Source organism: Limanda limanda, chromosome 19 (assembly GCF_963576545.1).
Source record: "Limanda limanda chromosome 19, fLimLim1.1, whole genome shotgun sequence".
Taxonomy (NCBI): Eukaryota; Metazoa; Chordata; class Actinopteri; order Pleuronectiformes; family Pleuronectidae; genus Limanda; species Limanda limanda.
The window spans coordinates 19844200-19859885 of NC_083654.1; the positions used below are offsets into that span (position 1 = coordinate 19844200).

Below are 15686 nucleotides of genomic sequence, written 5' to 3' on the forward strand. Positions count from 1 at the left end.
CAGGAATGTGCTGCAAACGGCCAAAAGACTTCGGAAATGTTTGCGGGGAACCGAAAAAGTGATGAACCTTTAGTTCAATGCTTTGTGAAGTTATTGAACTCTGCTACTTGTCAGTGGTGCAACTACAGCCATGTTTTTTCTATGATTTTTTTTCGTGTCCAAGCAAGTCAAGAGCAGGTATGGGTTGGGTAGTAATCATATTGGTTTTCCTGTTACAATGGAATGCTAGGAGTTTCTTGGCTAATTGACAGGAATTTAAAAAGTATATAGAAGATATCAAGCTGTAAACCAGATGTTATCTGTGTACAGGAAACATGGTTGAGCCCAAATTTGGATTTCACAATCGTTGCATCTGCTTCTGTTAGATGTGATATAGGAGGAAGAGAATAGGGGGTGGATGACCTAACACAAAAGGAAGGGCTGAATGGTAGCAGGGTAATAAATCAACGATAACAAATTTAAAACAGTAATTCTAGATGCTACAAAACAGTCAATATCTAGAAGTAAAGGATAAATGCCCAGAACTCAGAATTTGTTTAAATGAATATAAACAAGCAAGGGTAAGTTAAACAGTACGGAACCCTCAAAGGCAAAGTTGCCGATAATTTTGTAATGATAAATAGGTGTCTGATGAAGAGAAGGCAGAGGTGATAGCGATGCACTTATTCAAATCAACAGTTCTAATAACTTGCCTGAGGAGGGCAGGAGAGGTCGAGAAAGGACAAGATCAGCACAACCCTGGAATTCTCTCGAGGAGGGATGATCCATTAGCCTTGGAAGAAATTGGGAGTAAGATCTGGGCTCAAATCTGCAGGAAGGGTGAAATCAGTTATGTAATGCTGAAGCCGTCAGGTATGGTAGCAACCCGTAAGCTGTTGGGTTTTATAATACGGTTTGGGAAGTGGAAAACTGCTAATTGGCTGGAAGGAGGCTGTGATTATTCCCATCGGGAAAACCAGGGAAGGATCCATTAAACTATAGGCCAACACCACTGACATCACATATGGGAACGATAATGGAATAGTTTATTTTGATTGAAGATTGAAAGCTTTATCAGGAAGGTATATGTTGGGGAAATGAGACTCCTCAGGGCAGTGTCCTTAGTCCAATATTGTTCTCCTTCATGATTTATCATGTGTTCTGTCAAGTTCAGGGTGATATTGGACGGCCCCTCTTTGCTGATGATGGAGCCTTGTGCCAAATAGAGGAGGCAGTGGAGTATGTAATGCAACACTGGATCCATTCTCCCAGTCTGTAAGGCGGCTAGTTGACTAGTTTCCCCGCTGATGTTCTGTTGAGCTACTGGTTGTGTGTTTAAGTGTCATCCCTCACCGGGTCTTATTAAACACACACGCTATTCAGACAACACCTTGCTGCGAGCACACACGAGAGGGAGGGGTAGCGTGGCCGACAAAGCATACTTTATGATTAGAGATCCTGGTGCTAGTGCAACATCCAGGGGCAGTGAGACATACATATGAATGAAATGTGCATTGTCCAATCAGCACCAAATGAATCTGTTTGTAGTGACAGTGCCACCTACTGGCAACAGGAAGTAAGCCACGTTTTACAACTTTAAATCGATTAACATAAAATGTTCACAGTGTGCTCTACACCTGATGCTTGAAGTGACATGTTTACCCTTCCTGCACAGTCGCTGCTCGCAATCCTAGTTATAGGTTGTCATTGCCAAACATAAAACAAAAAGTTCACTCAATAATAACTTCTCCCTGCGATGTTTATTTCCAGTAAACCACAATGGGAAAAGAAAGGATCCACATCAACATCGTGGTCATCGGCCATGTCGACTCTGGAAAGTCCACGTCCACCGGGCACCTGATCTACAAGTGCGGAGGAATCGACAAGAGAACGATGGAGAAGTACGAGAAGGAAGCTGCCGAGGTTTGTTTTTATTAATATCATTGGACTCAATGACACGTTTTTGGAAGCATATATAAATGTTTATTAACGTATTTGTCACTGTGACTCCTGCAGTGGATATTCCACCTCAAGTTTAACCTTATACTGAGAAATGACTTATAGTTTAGAAATGAAAGAAGAATAAAAAAGATTTTGTTTTGGTTACATACATATAAAACTAAACATATGGAGGGGGGGGGGGCAGAGCGAGGCAAATGCATGTCAAATATTTGAGTTATAATTGTTAAAGCTGCCTTTATGAGAGTTTCTTATTGTAAATAATAAAATTAATTAATTCTACTGAAACAAAAGGGATTCCAGCTTCTTTATGTTAGGTTAAATTTTAAAGCAAAAAATACATAAATTTTTTCAAACAAAAGTCATTCACTGTCTGATTCACCTAAACTTCACAAACCCTGTTTGCCTTAAGCTTTGCCTTTGATCTTTTCCACAACAGATGGGCAAGGGCTCCTTCAAGTACGCCTGGGTTCTGGACAAGCTGAAGGCCGAGCGTGAGCGTGGTATCACCATCGACATCGCTCTGTGGAAGTTTGAGACTGCAAAGTACTACGTGACCATCATCGATGCTCCTGGACACAGGGACTTCATCAAGAACATGATCACTGGAACCTCTCAGGTAAAGACACGTGGACGATTACTGAACTGACTCATCACCTCCTGATGCTGGTAGAAGGTTTACTAAGTTTCTCCCTCTTCAGGCTGACTGCGCCGTGCTGATCGTTGCTGCCGGTGTGGGTGAGTTCGAGGCTGGTATCTCCAAGAACGGCCAAACCCGTGAGCATGCCTTGCTGGCCTACACCCTGGGTGTGAAGCAGCTCATCATTGGTGTCAACAAGATGGACTCCACCGAGCCCCCTTACAGCCAGCCCCGTTTCGAGGAGATCAAAAAAGAAGTGAGCACCTACATCAAGAAGATCGGCTACAACCCTGCCGCTGTTGCCTTTGTCCCCATCTCTGGATGGCACGGAGACAACATGATCGAGACCAGTGAGAAGGTGAGGACACTTTCAATGTGTTTTTATGTGATAATTATGAACATGAACTAATTTCTCACAATCATCTGTAGATGGGCTGGTACAAAGGATGGAAGGTTGAGCGTAAGGAGGGTACTGTCAGTGGAACCACACTGCTGGAAGCCCTGGACGCAATCCTGCCTCCTTCCCGCCCCACAGAAAAGGCTCTCCGTCTGCCCCTGCAGGACGTCTACAAAATCGGAGGTGAGCAGCGTCGGGTGTCTCAGTCAGAGCTTAATCCTGACAGCTACTGTCTCACCTCACTGCACATCACGAAGTTTTATCACAAGTCGTATTACTTCTACTAGCACACTGTCAGCATATATCATTTAGAATTCCTCAATTCATGGTACAATACAGCAACAAACAACCACTCACTCTCACAATCTAACCAATGATCAATTTAGAGTCTCTAATTTATCTTACCCCATATCTGATCAGGGACTTTAATTTTGTAAGAAACTGAAGTGTATTAAAAACAAATGTTGTCCTGCTCTCTCAGGTATTGGAACTGTACCCGTCGGTCGTGTTGAGACTGGGATCCTGAAGCCTGGTATGATTGTCACCTTTGCTCCCTCCAACCTGACCACTGAGGTGAAATCTGTGGAGATGCACCACGAGTCGATGCCCGAGGCTGTCCCCGGTGACAACGTTGGCTTTAACATCAAGAACGTGTCCGTCAAGGAAATCCGTCGTGGATACGTAACTGGAGACAGCAAGAACAACCCACCCAAGGCTGCTGCCAACTTCACCGCCCAGGTGAGTCAAATGGGAAAAGAGAAAATTAATGAACTTACCAAAAAATAAACACACTGCCAAGACTCTTGCCACCATTTCTAACTGCACATAAACTTTCAAATGTCAGGTCATCGTCCTGAACCACCCCGGACAGATCGCACCGGGCTACACCCCAGTCCTGGATTGCCACACAGCTCACATCGCTTGCAAATTCAAGGAAATTAAGGAGAAGATCGACCGTCGGTCTGGTAAGACGATTGAGGAAGCACCCAAGTTTATCAAGTCTGGAGAAGCTGCCATTGTCATGATGGAGCCTTCAAAACCTATGGTTGTTGAGGCCTTCGCCGAATATGCCCCATTGGGTGAGTAAAATGATTTTTTTTCTTTGATTTCTGCATTTGTACTGAGTCGAAAATCCTCTGTCGTCTCCTCTCTCTTCCCCTTTCACTCTCAAGCTGCACCAATAAACACAAAAATGCCACTAGCTATCCTTAATAAGGAATATGAATTACATGGCTGAAATTAACTGGACATTTTTCTAAGAAGATATAAACATGATGGTACGAGCCTTGTTGTTTTTGATTTAAAACTCTCACCAGCAACCCAGGCTCATCATACACACGTTAGACATCTTCAACAATCCCTCTAACATCAGGAATCTTTTGGCATGGGGCCTTGTTTGGGGATTTCAGACCATGGTCTCTTGTACATCATTTAAACGGGTTCTAACAGAATTGTCACTGCTGTTGACTAATGTAATTAGTGGTTCTGTTGGGGCCTCAAGCTCTTGCCTGCTTTGCCTACGCCCCTGCATAGGACCGGGGTCCAGAAAGATGCACATGCAGCAAAATTATCATCAGTGACTTTTCAGCTGGGCGTCCTCAGTGCTGTGGTACTTCCAGAATCTAGATTGAAGCTTTTCAAAATTATCGTTGCTTTCCAGTGCCAACAAAAGTTGATTAGACCCTATAGTCTTTTGTTACATAAAGCATTCTGGAACTATAAACTGCCCTAGTCTCTCTCTGTTTGAGGGACAGACAATGATCCTCAAATCTATTTCTCACCTTATTTGTATTTCAATGCTTGTTTATGTAACAGTTTGTGTAAAAGACATTTTTTTCCTCTCACTGACTCCTGTTTGTCTCTTCTCTGCTCCCATCTCTTTCTCTCAGGTCGCTTTGCTGTGCGAGACATGAGACAGACCGTGGCCGTCGGTGTCGTCAAGTCTGTCGTCAAGAAGGAAGACACAGCTGGAAAGGTCACCAAGGCTGCACAGAAGGCCGAGAAGAAGAAATGAATTCTAATACAGGACGTCCAACACGATGTCCTGTCTCAGCAGCAGCGGGCTGCCCCATCCCTTCTCTTTCCTTGCCACCCAGGACCGACTTCTCTTAGGCAGAGCTCTCTGCTCAAGGACTGGTTTAGTCTGATTAATACACATCGTAAAAGTTTCCGCAGGAAAGGAAGGCATGTGCCTTTTAGGAGAAACTGTGACAGTGAATAAGGTGAAAAATAAACAATAAAATCTTAAACACTGCCAAATTTAGACATTTCTTTTGTCTTTCTTTAAATTACAAGTGTTACGCGACTGTTACTGCTTCAAACAGACACAGCATATTTCAACTACAGCTGGTCAGCAAATTCAAAACCTGGCCCACAAATTAATGGTTGGTCCTTCCATCCATAAAATACATTTTCTTCTGCTTGTCAAGAGCTGAGTCATTCTTAACAATTACTTTTACATCACATTTACCTGTAGATTCTTGATGTTCAGGGGTTTGTACCCTCATTTATGAATGCACCTATTGTAAGTCGCTTTGGATAAAAGCGTCAGCTGAAGGAACTGAAGTGTGTTGGAAACCAGTACAACAGGTGAGGCAGGTGAGTTGTTACCATCCTTAAGGTGTGTACGATAAATATGACGACGTGCTTTCGGCAAGACCAACGCTGGGTGTGTCGCTCTGCTTGTCAGGTCACGAAGCAGCCTCCACTCAACTCTGAAATCTATCTCTACTGCTTTGTTCATTTCATTCTGTCGCCTTTGAAAAGGAACATTAAGCGTTTGAAAATGGATTTAATTTCAGGTACGAGTCTTTGAGTGTTCAGTCGAATTTGCTCTCAATAGCTGGCAGTGGTGGAATTTAAATGGGCAGAATGAGACTGTTCACACGTGTCTGGTTTGGTGTCTGATTGATCACAGTTATGAATCATGTCATCCTTTTTAAACTTTAAGATTCTGGTGCTTCCATGCAAATCTGATTTATGAATTGTGTTGGACTTGTGACAAAGTTTTGATATTCAGTGTTTTAAACACTTAGGAATTAGGTTTGATTGCTGATTGTCCTATAAACTCACACGTTCTCAATGCCAAAGTTAAAACCAAATAAAGTGGAATATGTTTTTTGGCCTCGTCGAAAGCACAGTGGATATTTTTTCAGCTGATATTTTCCCAGAGTTTTACAAAATATCTCCGTCCAGACAAGACAAAAGAACTCCAGACGCATACAAACAATAAAGTCCACATCAACGATCCATCAAATACCAGGGAGCATTGTGAGCCTTCTCAGTGAGCTCATTTGGTGAGTCAGTTTCCAAAGCCTCTTCTATTGCACAATCTACTTCTTGTATCTGCTAATTCCAGAAGTGTTAGTCAGTCAGTCAAAGAATGTTCCATCTTGTCACCTTCACACGCTCCATGTTGGTTCAGTATCAAATCTTTGTGTGATTTGGACACATTTTAAGTTTGTCTCAACATTCTCTTTGGTGCTGTGGTACTTTGTATTGAGCTGAAATATTTTCAACAGTTGTGAACTTGGGTCTGAAGAAAGCGTAATTTACTTAACAAGCTGTAAGTCTGAAATAGTCAGAGTGTGTGAAAAAACAGCAGCAATTAAGTCGATCAGTCAAATTTGTATAAGAGCCACACGTGTGATCAGTAATAAAGCAAATTCTGTTTAATTTTATGAAAAACAATGGATGTATAATCTGTGCATAAAAAATAATCCAGTTGATAATGGACGACAAATTCATAACAAATAAACCAGGAAGGTTTAACTTCCCTTTGAACCACAGACTGTTTCGTAAAAGGTCTGCACACAACATTATATTGTAGAAGTGTTTGAGGGGGATTCGCTAATGATGAGGAATAATTCTGACGTGGCTGCGGAGAGTACTAAGGAAGAATTTTTCTGGGGGAGGCGGTGGACTAGTGGCAGAAACTTGGACTATGGGCAGAAAAGGTCTCTGGTTCGTCTCTGGTTCGACTCCACGGAGAAACAACAAAAAGACGAACCTGGATTGATCCGTCCAAAAATCCAAGAGGATTCTCCCTACCCTGTCTAGTGCCCCTGAGCAAGGCACCTTACTCCCCCAACATCTGCTCCCCGGGCGCCGTACATGGCTGCTCACTGCTCTGTGTGTCCTGCACCAGATGGGTTAAAAGCAGAGGTTAAATTTCCCTCCTTGCATGAGTGTGCTTGTGCATGTCTGTGCATGTGTTTGGGACAAATAAATGTATCTTAATCGTATCTTAATCTGTTGTTCACAATATGGAACGAAGAAATTTAAAAAAAAATTGTTACGATTGTTAAGATCATATCATTAAACATCTGGAATGTATAGCAATGAAATAGAAATCTGTTAATTTGGGTAATGGTGGCAGATATAATGTTAAAGTAGGATTGTGTGGTGATAATGCTAAAATAATTAATCTGTGGGTGAATGAGTGAATGAACTAACCCAGAAGCAAGGTTATGATTCTGGTAACGACATCAACCCATTCATTAACAGCACAATCGAATAGGACCGGGGCTACCTGATTGAGTGCCGCTGTGCCGTGGACCGTCTTGGCTGGAACTTGGACCGGGGTTCGTGGCTGGTAACCTCCCCTCAGGTCCAGGTGGTCCGTTCTTAAGAGGACCTCAGCTGCTCATGGCGAGGCTTAGTGTTCGGGCCTCTCTCTTCTCTGGCCCCGGGTCTCTGGATCAGACTGTTGCCGTGCAGTCGTATTTCTGACGGGTTGGTGTCAGAAACTGCTTTAGTCAGTTAAAGATCCAGTGTGTAAGATTTAGGTGAAACAATCTATTGGCAGAAATTGAATATAAAACAATCCCATCGATGTTTTGTGTCTTTCATATAAATTGTAAAAACTTTTGATTGGGCCTTCATATTTAAATACTTTGTATTTACATCAGGAGTAGGTCCTTTATACAGAGGTTTTTTTATAATAGCTCAGACTAGACAAACTAAACTATTCGAGTTTTTATGACAACTGAAGGTTTCCACAGACTCTCTCAAGCAACTTCACCACTAGATGTCACACATTTTACACACTGAACCTTTAAGTTCTATGCTTGACATGGTTACGAGGTGTGTACAGGCCCAGGAAATTTCCCGCCATCATTTATTTTCCTGGACTGAGGTGGAGCTGTTACTGACATTTAAACTAATTAACTTTTAAAGAAACTTTTTCAATTGGTATGTTGAAGTTTTTTTATTGTTTTGGTTGGATCATTGTCCATCATGAGAAATTATTTCTTCTTTTCAATCTTCTGTGCAGACTTGGTGACCTTTCCAGAGCCGGTGAGGCTCTTCTCCACAGACTTGATGACACCGACGGCCACAGTCTGCCTCATGTCTCGCACGGCAAAGCGACCTGGGAGAAAGAGATGGAGCCGAGAAGAGAATAACAGATTTCAGAAATAAGTTGATTAACCTGCTCATGACACACTGGGAATACAAGGAGAGTTTTTCCATTTTTAAGTCCACAGGCCACAAATTCAGGAATCTAAAAATGATTGTACTCACCCAGTGGGGGACATTCGGAGTAGACCTCAACAACCATGGGTTTTGAAGGCTCCAAGACGATAAGGCCACAATCTCCAGACTTGATCATCTTGGGGTTCTCTTCGAGCACCTTACCAGTCCGACGATCGATCTTCTGCTTAATTTCCTTGAATTTGCAAGCAATGTGAGCTGTGTGGCAATCCAGCACTGGGCTGTAACCATTATGGATTTCTCCGGGGTGGTTCAGGACGATGACCTGGAAATTTGAAGTTTATGTGCAGTTAGAAATGGTGGCAAGAGTCAATAATCACCTACTGCAAAGTTATTTGTTGCAGTTTCTGCTGGTGGCCAGCAGAGGGTGACACATGTTAGTAATCACCTCAGCTGAACTCATCCATTCAGCTCTTCAGAGGTACAATAAAATCACATTTTGTTGGGCATCTAGCGACCTTCATTAATATATCATAAGAGGACATTGACATTTAAACCCACTTCTTTTCAGTTTGTAATTTGTTTGATTAACTATAATAAATGCACGGTCGGTACAGTTCTATGACATAGAACATGGAGTTAAACAAATCTGTCTGGGAAAAGGGTCTTTATGTAAAAAATGCAAGTATTAAAAACAAAAGTGAATTTTCAGACTTTTGATTTATATGTTCAAAATAAAACAAACCCAAAGTGAGGTTCTGTTACACTTCCTGCAGCTGAGTCGTCTCTGGGATCAGTTTGTTTATTTTTTAGTAAGTTGTGAAAAGAAGCTTTTCAAAAGATTGTCGCATTTAAAAACCCAAACTAAGTCCCTCCCTTCTCCTTTATACTTTAATTTTGTCTTTTCCCATTCGACTCACCTGGGCAGTGAAGTTTGCAGCTGCTACAGGTGGGTTGTTCTTGCTGTCTCCAGCAACGTTTCCACGACGGATCTCTTTGATAGACACGTTCTTGATGTTGAAGCCAACGTTGTCACCGGGGAGAGCCTCGAGCAGCGACTCGTGGTGCATCTCCACCGACTTGACCTCAGTGGTCAGGTTGGGGGGAGCGAAGGTGACAAGCATACCAGGCTTCAGGATCCCAGTCTCAACACGACCAACGGGTACAGTTCCAATACCTGAGAGAGAGCAGGAGGCAGGAGGCCATGTGTTTTTAATACACTTCAGTTTCTAACGAATTTAAAGTCCTTGTTGATCAGGGGAAGAGTTTACTACTAATAGTAGTTGCATGCTGAGACTTTATGCATCAAGTTCCTTGTGTTGCTAAGTAATATGAGTTGTGATAAAACGTCTGTGATGTGCAACGACGTGAGGCTGTAGCTGTCAGGATTAAGCTCTGACGGAGACACCCGACTCTGCTCACCTCCGATTTTGTAGACGTCCTGCAGGGGGAGACGGAGAGCCTTTTCTGTGGGGCGGGAAGGAGGCAGGATGGAGTCCAGGGCTTCCAGCAGTGTGGTTCCAGTGCTACTACCCTCCTTGCGATCAACTGTCCATCCGGTGTACCAGCTCATCTACAGATGATTGTGAGAAATCAGTTCATGTTCATAATTATCGCATTAAAACAATTTGAATATGTCCTCAACTTTATCTAAAAAAAAAAATGGGTTACATTTTCACTGGGCTCAATCATGTTGTCTCCGTGCCATCCAGAGATGGGGACAAAGGCAACAGCGGCAGGGTTGTAGCCGACCTTCTTGATGTAGTCCTTCACTTCCTTTTTGATCTCCTCAAAACGGACCTTGCTGTAAGGGGGCTCGGTGTTGTCCATCTTGTTGACACCAACGATGAGCTGCTTTACACCCAGGGTGTAGGCCAGCAGGGCGTGCTCGCGGGTCTGGCCGTTCTTGGAGATACCAGCCTCGAACTCACCAGTAGAAGCAGCAACGATCAGCACGCCGCAGTCAGCCTGAACAGGGAGAATTTTTATGAAGTTCTTTATTGCTGTTTACTGAATATTTTCCAGTTACGCAATAACAGATTTTAAACTTTGCTTTGAGTTTCCTTTCGGGCTGGAGACTGAAAACAAACGAGAAATGGAAACTGAGGCCGGACTTTCAATGACTCCAACATTATATCAACTCATTTAAAGATGAAGACAGAAGGAAATTAATAGAATAATATAAACATATCTCAGATGATTTGAAGCAGGTACATGATTCTGCCAGATGAACATCTCTGATGTTTTCTTCAACTTAACTTTGAGAGAATAAGGTGAAAATCAAGTAAGAATGGATTCTTATATGTAATTTGATATAGAAACAAATACATATCAAGTAAACCTCTGGACTTGACCCTTCTTGAGGTTTGATGCACAAACCTAAAAAAAACAAGTCTACACATTAGAATACAATGCGTGTCTTTACCTGAGAGGTTCCAGTGATCATGTTCTTGATGAAGTCCCTGTGTCCAGGAGCATCAATGATGGTCACGCTGTACTTTGTGGTCACAAACTTCCACAGAGCGATGTCGATGGTGATACCACGCTCACGCTCGGCCTTCAGCTTGTCCAGCACCCAGGCGTACTTGAAGGAGCCCTTGCCCATCTGTTGTTGAAAAGATCAAAGGCAAAGCACAAGGCAAACAGGTGAATCAGTGAATGACGTTTGTTGAACCAAGTTTATCTTTTATTCATAATGTGCAGATCCCCGGTTAAGAAGTAAAGTCTAAATTAATGATATAGTCGAATCATAGTGTATAGTTTAGCGCTTATATTGGAATATCCACTGCAGGAGTCCCAGTGACAAATACGTTAATAAACATTTATATATGCTTCCAAAAATGCGTCATTAAATCCAATGATATTGATAAAAACAAACCTCGGCTGCTTCCTTCTCGAACTTCTCGATGGTCCTCTTGTCGATTCCTCCGCACTTGTAGATCATGTGCCCGGTGGACGTGGACTTTCCAGAGTCGACATGGCCGATGACCACGATGTTGATGTGGAGCTTTTCCTTTCCCATTGTGGTTTACTGCTCTTGAAAGACACGGGAGAAGATACAATGACTTCAAGATTAAAAAGAGGTGAATTTAAATGGTTTCCAAATTTCGAATTTTGTTTTGTGTTTTAGTATCACAACAAATAAAATTTGATTTTAAACTAGAAAGTTAAGGAACCTAAGTGGATCTAAAGTAAAATTATTCAATATACAAGCACCGATAATTTGCAGATTATAGCTTGACCCAACATGTTTAGACCTGGAGTTCAGGACAATTTAAATTCTTTGCATCACGCTGCTGGACCATCACTACGAGACTCTTCATTTGAAATATACTTTACAAACATCAATTCAAAGTATTTAGACACTAGTTGAGATATTACATGGACTGAAGACTTGCAAAGTTAAATAAAGAGTAGAAAGTTGCAAAGCCTTCAATAGTCTTTAAAGTCTTTGTTGTTTCTTACATGACATAGTTTTCTTTGAATGTTTTTTTACTTCATTATTCTTACTTAAATGCTTATTTGTATATTTAAAAGTCTTAAATTAAAGAGAAACTGGAACATGCTGTGGTCATTCGTCGTTTCAGGGAGTGGCAGCTTGGGCCATGACTCTTCTTTATTTTTATATAGAAATTTGATTTTGAAAATCTCTCAATATGTAAAATACCTTTGACAGCAGAACAATTGTGTTGTAATAAAATAAAAGCTACTTTTTTTCTTATTTTTTTCTTATTTTTTTCAAATAACTTCATTAACTGCTCATGAGAAAGCAAAAGATCATCGTCCAAAGCCGCATTTCAGAAATTTGATAGAAGAATCGAATGCTGTATTTTCATGAAAAAAATTAAATAAAATAAAAAGTACACGTATACGTGTTTTGTCTCACCGGTTAAATGCAGGTAACAGATGTTTGTCCTCTTCTGTTAGTGTCTGAATCGCCTGTTGTTTGCCTTTTTATCTCTGAACAAGTCGACGCCTCCTCACAACCCGTCCTCCCGTTTGTCCCTCCACTAATTTAGGGCCTCAGGGTTGAAGCTGTCTTCTTCCACCAATGGAAGGTGTTCACAGAAGAATGTAGGCAACGTACCGGCCTCACCTGTTGTCCCACCTGTTGACACGTCTGATTGAACAGAAATTGAGGTTTGAAATTAAATGGCTTCCATTTACTTTTGACTGAAAATGTCTCTGTTGATCCTTTTCCAATGTGACAGAGAAGAGGGACATGAATAAAGTACTAGGGACAGATTTTAGACGGAGTATATTTCCAGAGGGGGATGAAGCAGGTCTTTAGAAAGCAAGTTTCAACAGTGCTTTCATCGCACACGCCTCAAAAATATGTTAAAGACCCACCTGCCTCACCTGTTGTACCTGCGGCTCTTCTGTAGGGTCACATAGTCCACTTTAGCATTTTAGGACCTTTATGGTCACCTCTTAAAAAACTTGTTCGTACCTATTTCACAACCGAAGGACAGTCTGAGGTTTTAACAAAGTCGTTTTTTAACATTCATGTTTCAGTTCTGAGTCTTTTTCCCAGATATACATATCACAATTACTTATAGTTTATTTAATAAATCATTAAACTAGACCTGGAACTTTAGAGGCAGAAGACATTTTAAGCATATATGGATGAATCTAAATATTAACACTAACGTTTTACTTAAAGGACCTTCCCCCTGTAAACTGATAATCAATGGGTTTTGAAATAACTTCACAGCATTCAGAGAATTTTCCGTGGACCAAACTAAAAACTCAAAGTAAACGTTAAATTAATTATTATCTCAAAGATGTTTTTTGTCCTTTTAGGTGGTTTGTATCTTATGTTTGTTTAAGTGTCTGATAAGTTTGGTTTTCATTTCACAATCACGACTCTGCAGACTGAGATGGCAAAAATTACCTGAAGTCTGTGGAACAAACTGTGGGGTTATGGCTTAACACTTGTGGGAATAGTGTGTTCAAATGTCTCAGTGAAGAATCTCTCGTGTCTTCAATGGCCCTAAAGCCACACTGGGTGTAAATAATCTGAAAAAATCTTGTAGAACTGGTAAAAAAAAGGTAAAAAAAAGCTTTCGGCCATTCAGATGAAGACACACGTGTATAATTAAGACACAAAATGCTGCCGCGCTGCATTTTAGTTTGAACCGGATTGACCGAAGACTTCTGAGTAACTCGCTTTCACTCGTCATGTATATCCTTACTCCTAACTTTGTGTTCATCCTACCTGGTTTATCTGCCCAAAGATGTCGAATCAGATTTTTTGAAATCCCAAAAATCGAATTATCAAAATAATCTTGCTGCGATTTTAGCCTGAGGTTTGACCCAGTTGTTGACCACCGCTGTAATTATCCCAAAACGCAGAAGAAGACATTTTAACTTGTTCCACAGAGTGAAGGTCGACAAGTTTTAGGTATTGTCATTAATCTTCTGTATCTTTACATAAAAATTTGATATCGGCAGAGATATTATTGTTTAAAATCTCAAAATGTGTGCTTGATCAAGTTTGATAGAATAATTTGAATGACACCTGGGTGACACCACAGGAGCAGTATGGAGGCGTGTTATGTTTTTCTTCTATTCTTTTATTACATTTGAAGAAGAGGTCACCAGTTACTTCCATTAAAGTTTAAGTTTACCCCCGAGACTCCTCAAGTGTTTTGTGGACTCAGAGACTTCAACCCAACATCGGTATCGTGGTGAGTAGAGGACAAGGGAATTTTTGGGTGAACTATCTGTTCAAAGTGTTGTTTCTTCCTTGCTAAATGCAGGTAACAGGTGTTTGCAGAAAGGCATGTGAGGGCGACGCCTCATGACCTCCTCCTCCAGGATGTTTGTCTCTCGACTCGTTTTACGCCTGAACGTTGAGTATGAAGAGCTGTGTTCGTCCACCACTGGGTAGGCGGTGTTTGTCTTATATAATGCAGTCGAACACGTATTTGTATGCATAGGTGACAGGAAAAGGTTGAAACTAACCGGCCTCAGGTGTTGAACCACCTGAGGATTTGTCTTCAACACGTTGACAATTATGGTGAAAAACAAATGAGGAACAGAAATTGAGGTTGGACCTTCAATAGATTCAATTTTACTTCAACTTTACTTCTACATTTCACGATGTTATTGTTAGCCGTGTTCAGACATGTATGGGTGTCTGCAGAGTCGGGTTTGGTCTTTCTCTGCAGTTTGCTCTTGGCTGGGACGCAGAAGAGATTTATCTGTTATGTCATCAAAACAACTAGATAATTACGTAAATATCATCATAAGAATAAGATACTAATAAACATATCATCAGCAGAATTAAATACTTTTATAAATAAAAATGTACAACGACAAACAACTTAATACAAATATAAATATCATCAAAACAAGAATATAATTATATAAATATCATCATACGAATTAGGTACTAATAAACATATCATCGTCATAATTAAATACTTAAATGAATACAAATGTAACACCACAACAACTTAATACAAATATAAATATCATGAAAACAACTAAATAATTACATAAATATCATCATAAGAGTTAAATACTAATAAACATATCATCATCAGAATTAAATACTTATAAAAATAAAAATGTATCACCACAACAACTTAATACAAATATAAATATCATCAAAACAACTAAATAATTATATAAATATCATCATAAGAAGTAAATACTAATAAACATATCATCATCAGAATTAAATACTTATATAAATAAAAATGTATCGCAACAACAACTTCATACAAATATAATAATAAATATAATAATATAAATATAATCAAAACAAGTCAATACGAATTAAAATATGAAAAATCCTTTCAATCCCCCAACTGTGAACTGGTCATATTCATAATTTCTCCACTTACATAAGGTTTCCTCCATGTAACCAGACCGATAACCAGTGGTGGGCAGTAACGAGGTAGAAATACTTTGTTTCTGTACTTAAGTAGATTTTTCACATATCTGTACCTTACTTGATTATTTCTTTTCCTGACGACTTTTTACTTTTACTCGTTACATTTGAACAAAAATATGTGTACTTTCTACTTCTTACATTCTCAAACTGGCTCGTTACTTGAGCAGAGGAGGTTGGTTCTCTCTCTCTCTCTCTCTCTCTCTCTCTCTCTCTCTCTCTCTCTCATCTAGGGTTCAACATTTTTACATTATATACACTATATTCATATTGTTGTTAAAATGTTTCAGTCAGTTGAGATAAATCTTGAGGAGAAACATTTTGGGTTGTTTTGTGTCTGTATAGGACTACTATAAAAAGCACTTTGCATTTTTAAT

General features: G+C 40.4%; 2 protein-coding genes across 2 annotated transcripts; one reads left to right on the top strand and one right to left on the bottom strand.

The window, feature by feature from the left end:
* The first annotated feature begins 1758 nt into the window (after positions 1-1758).
* Positions 1759-5017, top strand: LOC133026523 (elongation factor 1-alpha-like). Its single transcript, XM_061093420.1, has 7 exons — positions 1759-1902; positions 2378-2557; positions 2640-2936; positions 3008-3158; positions 3457-3713; positions 3820-4054; positions 4865-5017. Exons 1-7 carry the CDS (start codon positions 1759-1761, stop codon positions 4987-4989), a joined length of 1389 nt encoding a protein of 462 aa, XP_060949403.1. The 3' UTR covers positions 4990-5017.
* A 3204-nt stretch (positions 5018-8221) lies between these two features.
* LOC133025511 (elongation factor 1-alpha-like) lies at positions 8222-11430 on the bottom strand. Its single transcript, XM_061092186.1, has 7 exons — positions 11287-11430; positions 10834-11013; positions 10080-10376; positions 9831-9981; positions 9329-9585; positions 8499-8733; positions 8222-8346 (listed from the first exon to the last, which is right to left on the bottom strand). Exons 1-7 carry the CDS (start codon positions 11428-11430, stop codon positions 8222-8224), a joined length of 1389 nt encoding a protein of 462 aa, XP_060948169.1.
* Between the last annotated feature and the right edge of the window lie 4256 nt (positions 11431-15686).

Excerpts from the sequence above, each read along its gene's own strand:
- LOC133026523 (XM_061093420.1), top strand. The coding sequence starts at position 1,759 with ATGGGAAAAGAAAGGATCCACATCAACATCGTGGTCATCGGCCATGTC. Across the intron at positions 2,558-2,639 it reads TGATCACTGGAACCTCTCAG|GCTGACTGCGCCGTGCTGAT; the intron begins GTAAAGACACGT and ends CTCCCTCTTCAG. Across the intron at positions 3,714-3,819 it reads CTGCCAACTTCACCGCCCAG|GTCATCGTCCTGAACCACCC; the intron begins GTGAGTCAAATG and ends TTCAAATGTCAG.
- LOC133025511 (XM_061092186.1), bottom strand. The coding sequence starts at position 11,430 with ATGGGAAAGGAAAAGCTCCACATCAACATCGTGGTCATCGGCCATGTC. Across the intron at positions 9,982-10,079 it reads TGATTGAGCCCAGTGAAAAT|ATGAGCTGGTACACCGGATG; the intron begins GTAACCCATTTT and ends AATCATCTGTAG. Across the intron at positions 8,347-8,498 it reads CTCCGAATGTCCCCCACTGG|GTCGCTTTGCCGTGCGAGAC; the intron begins GTGAGTACAATC and ends TCTTTCTCCCAG.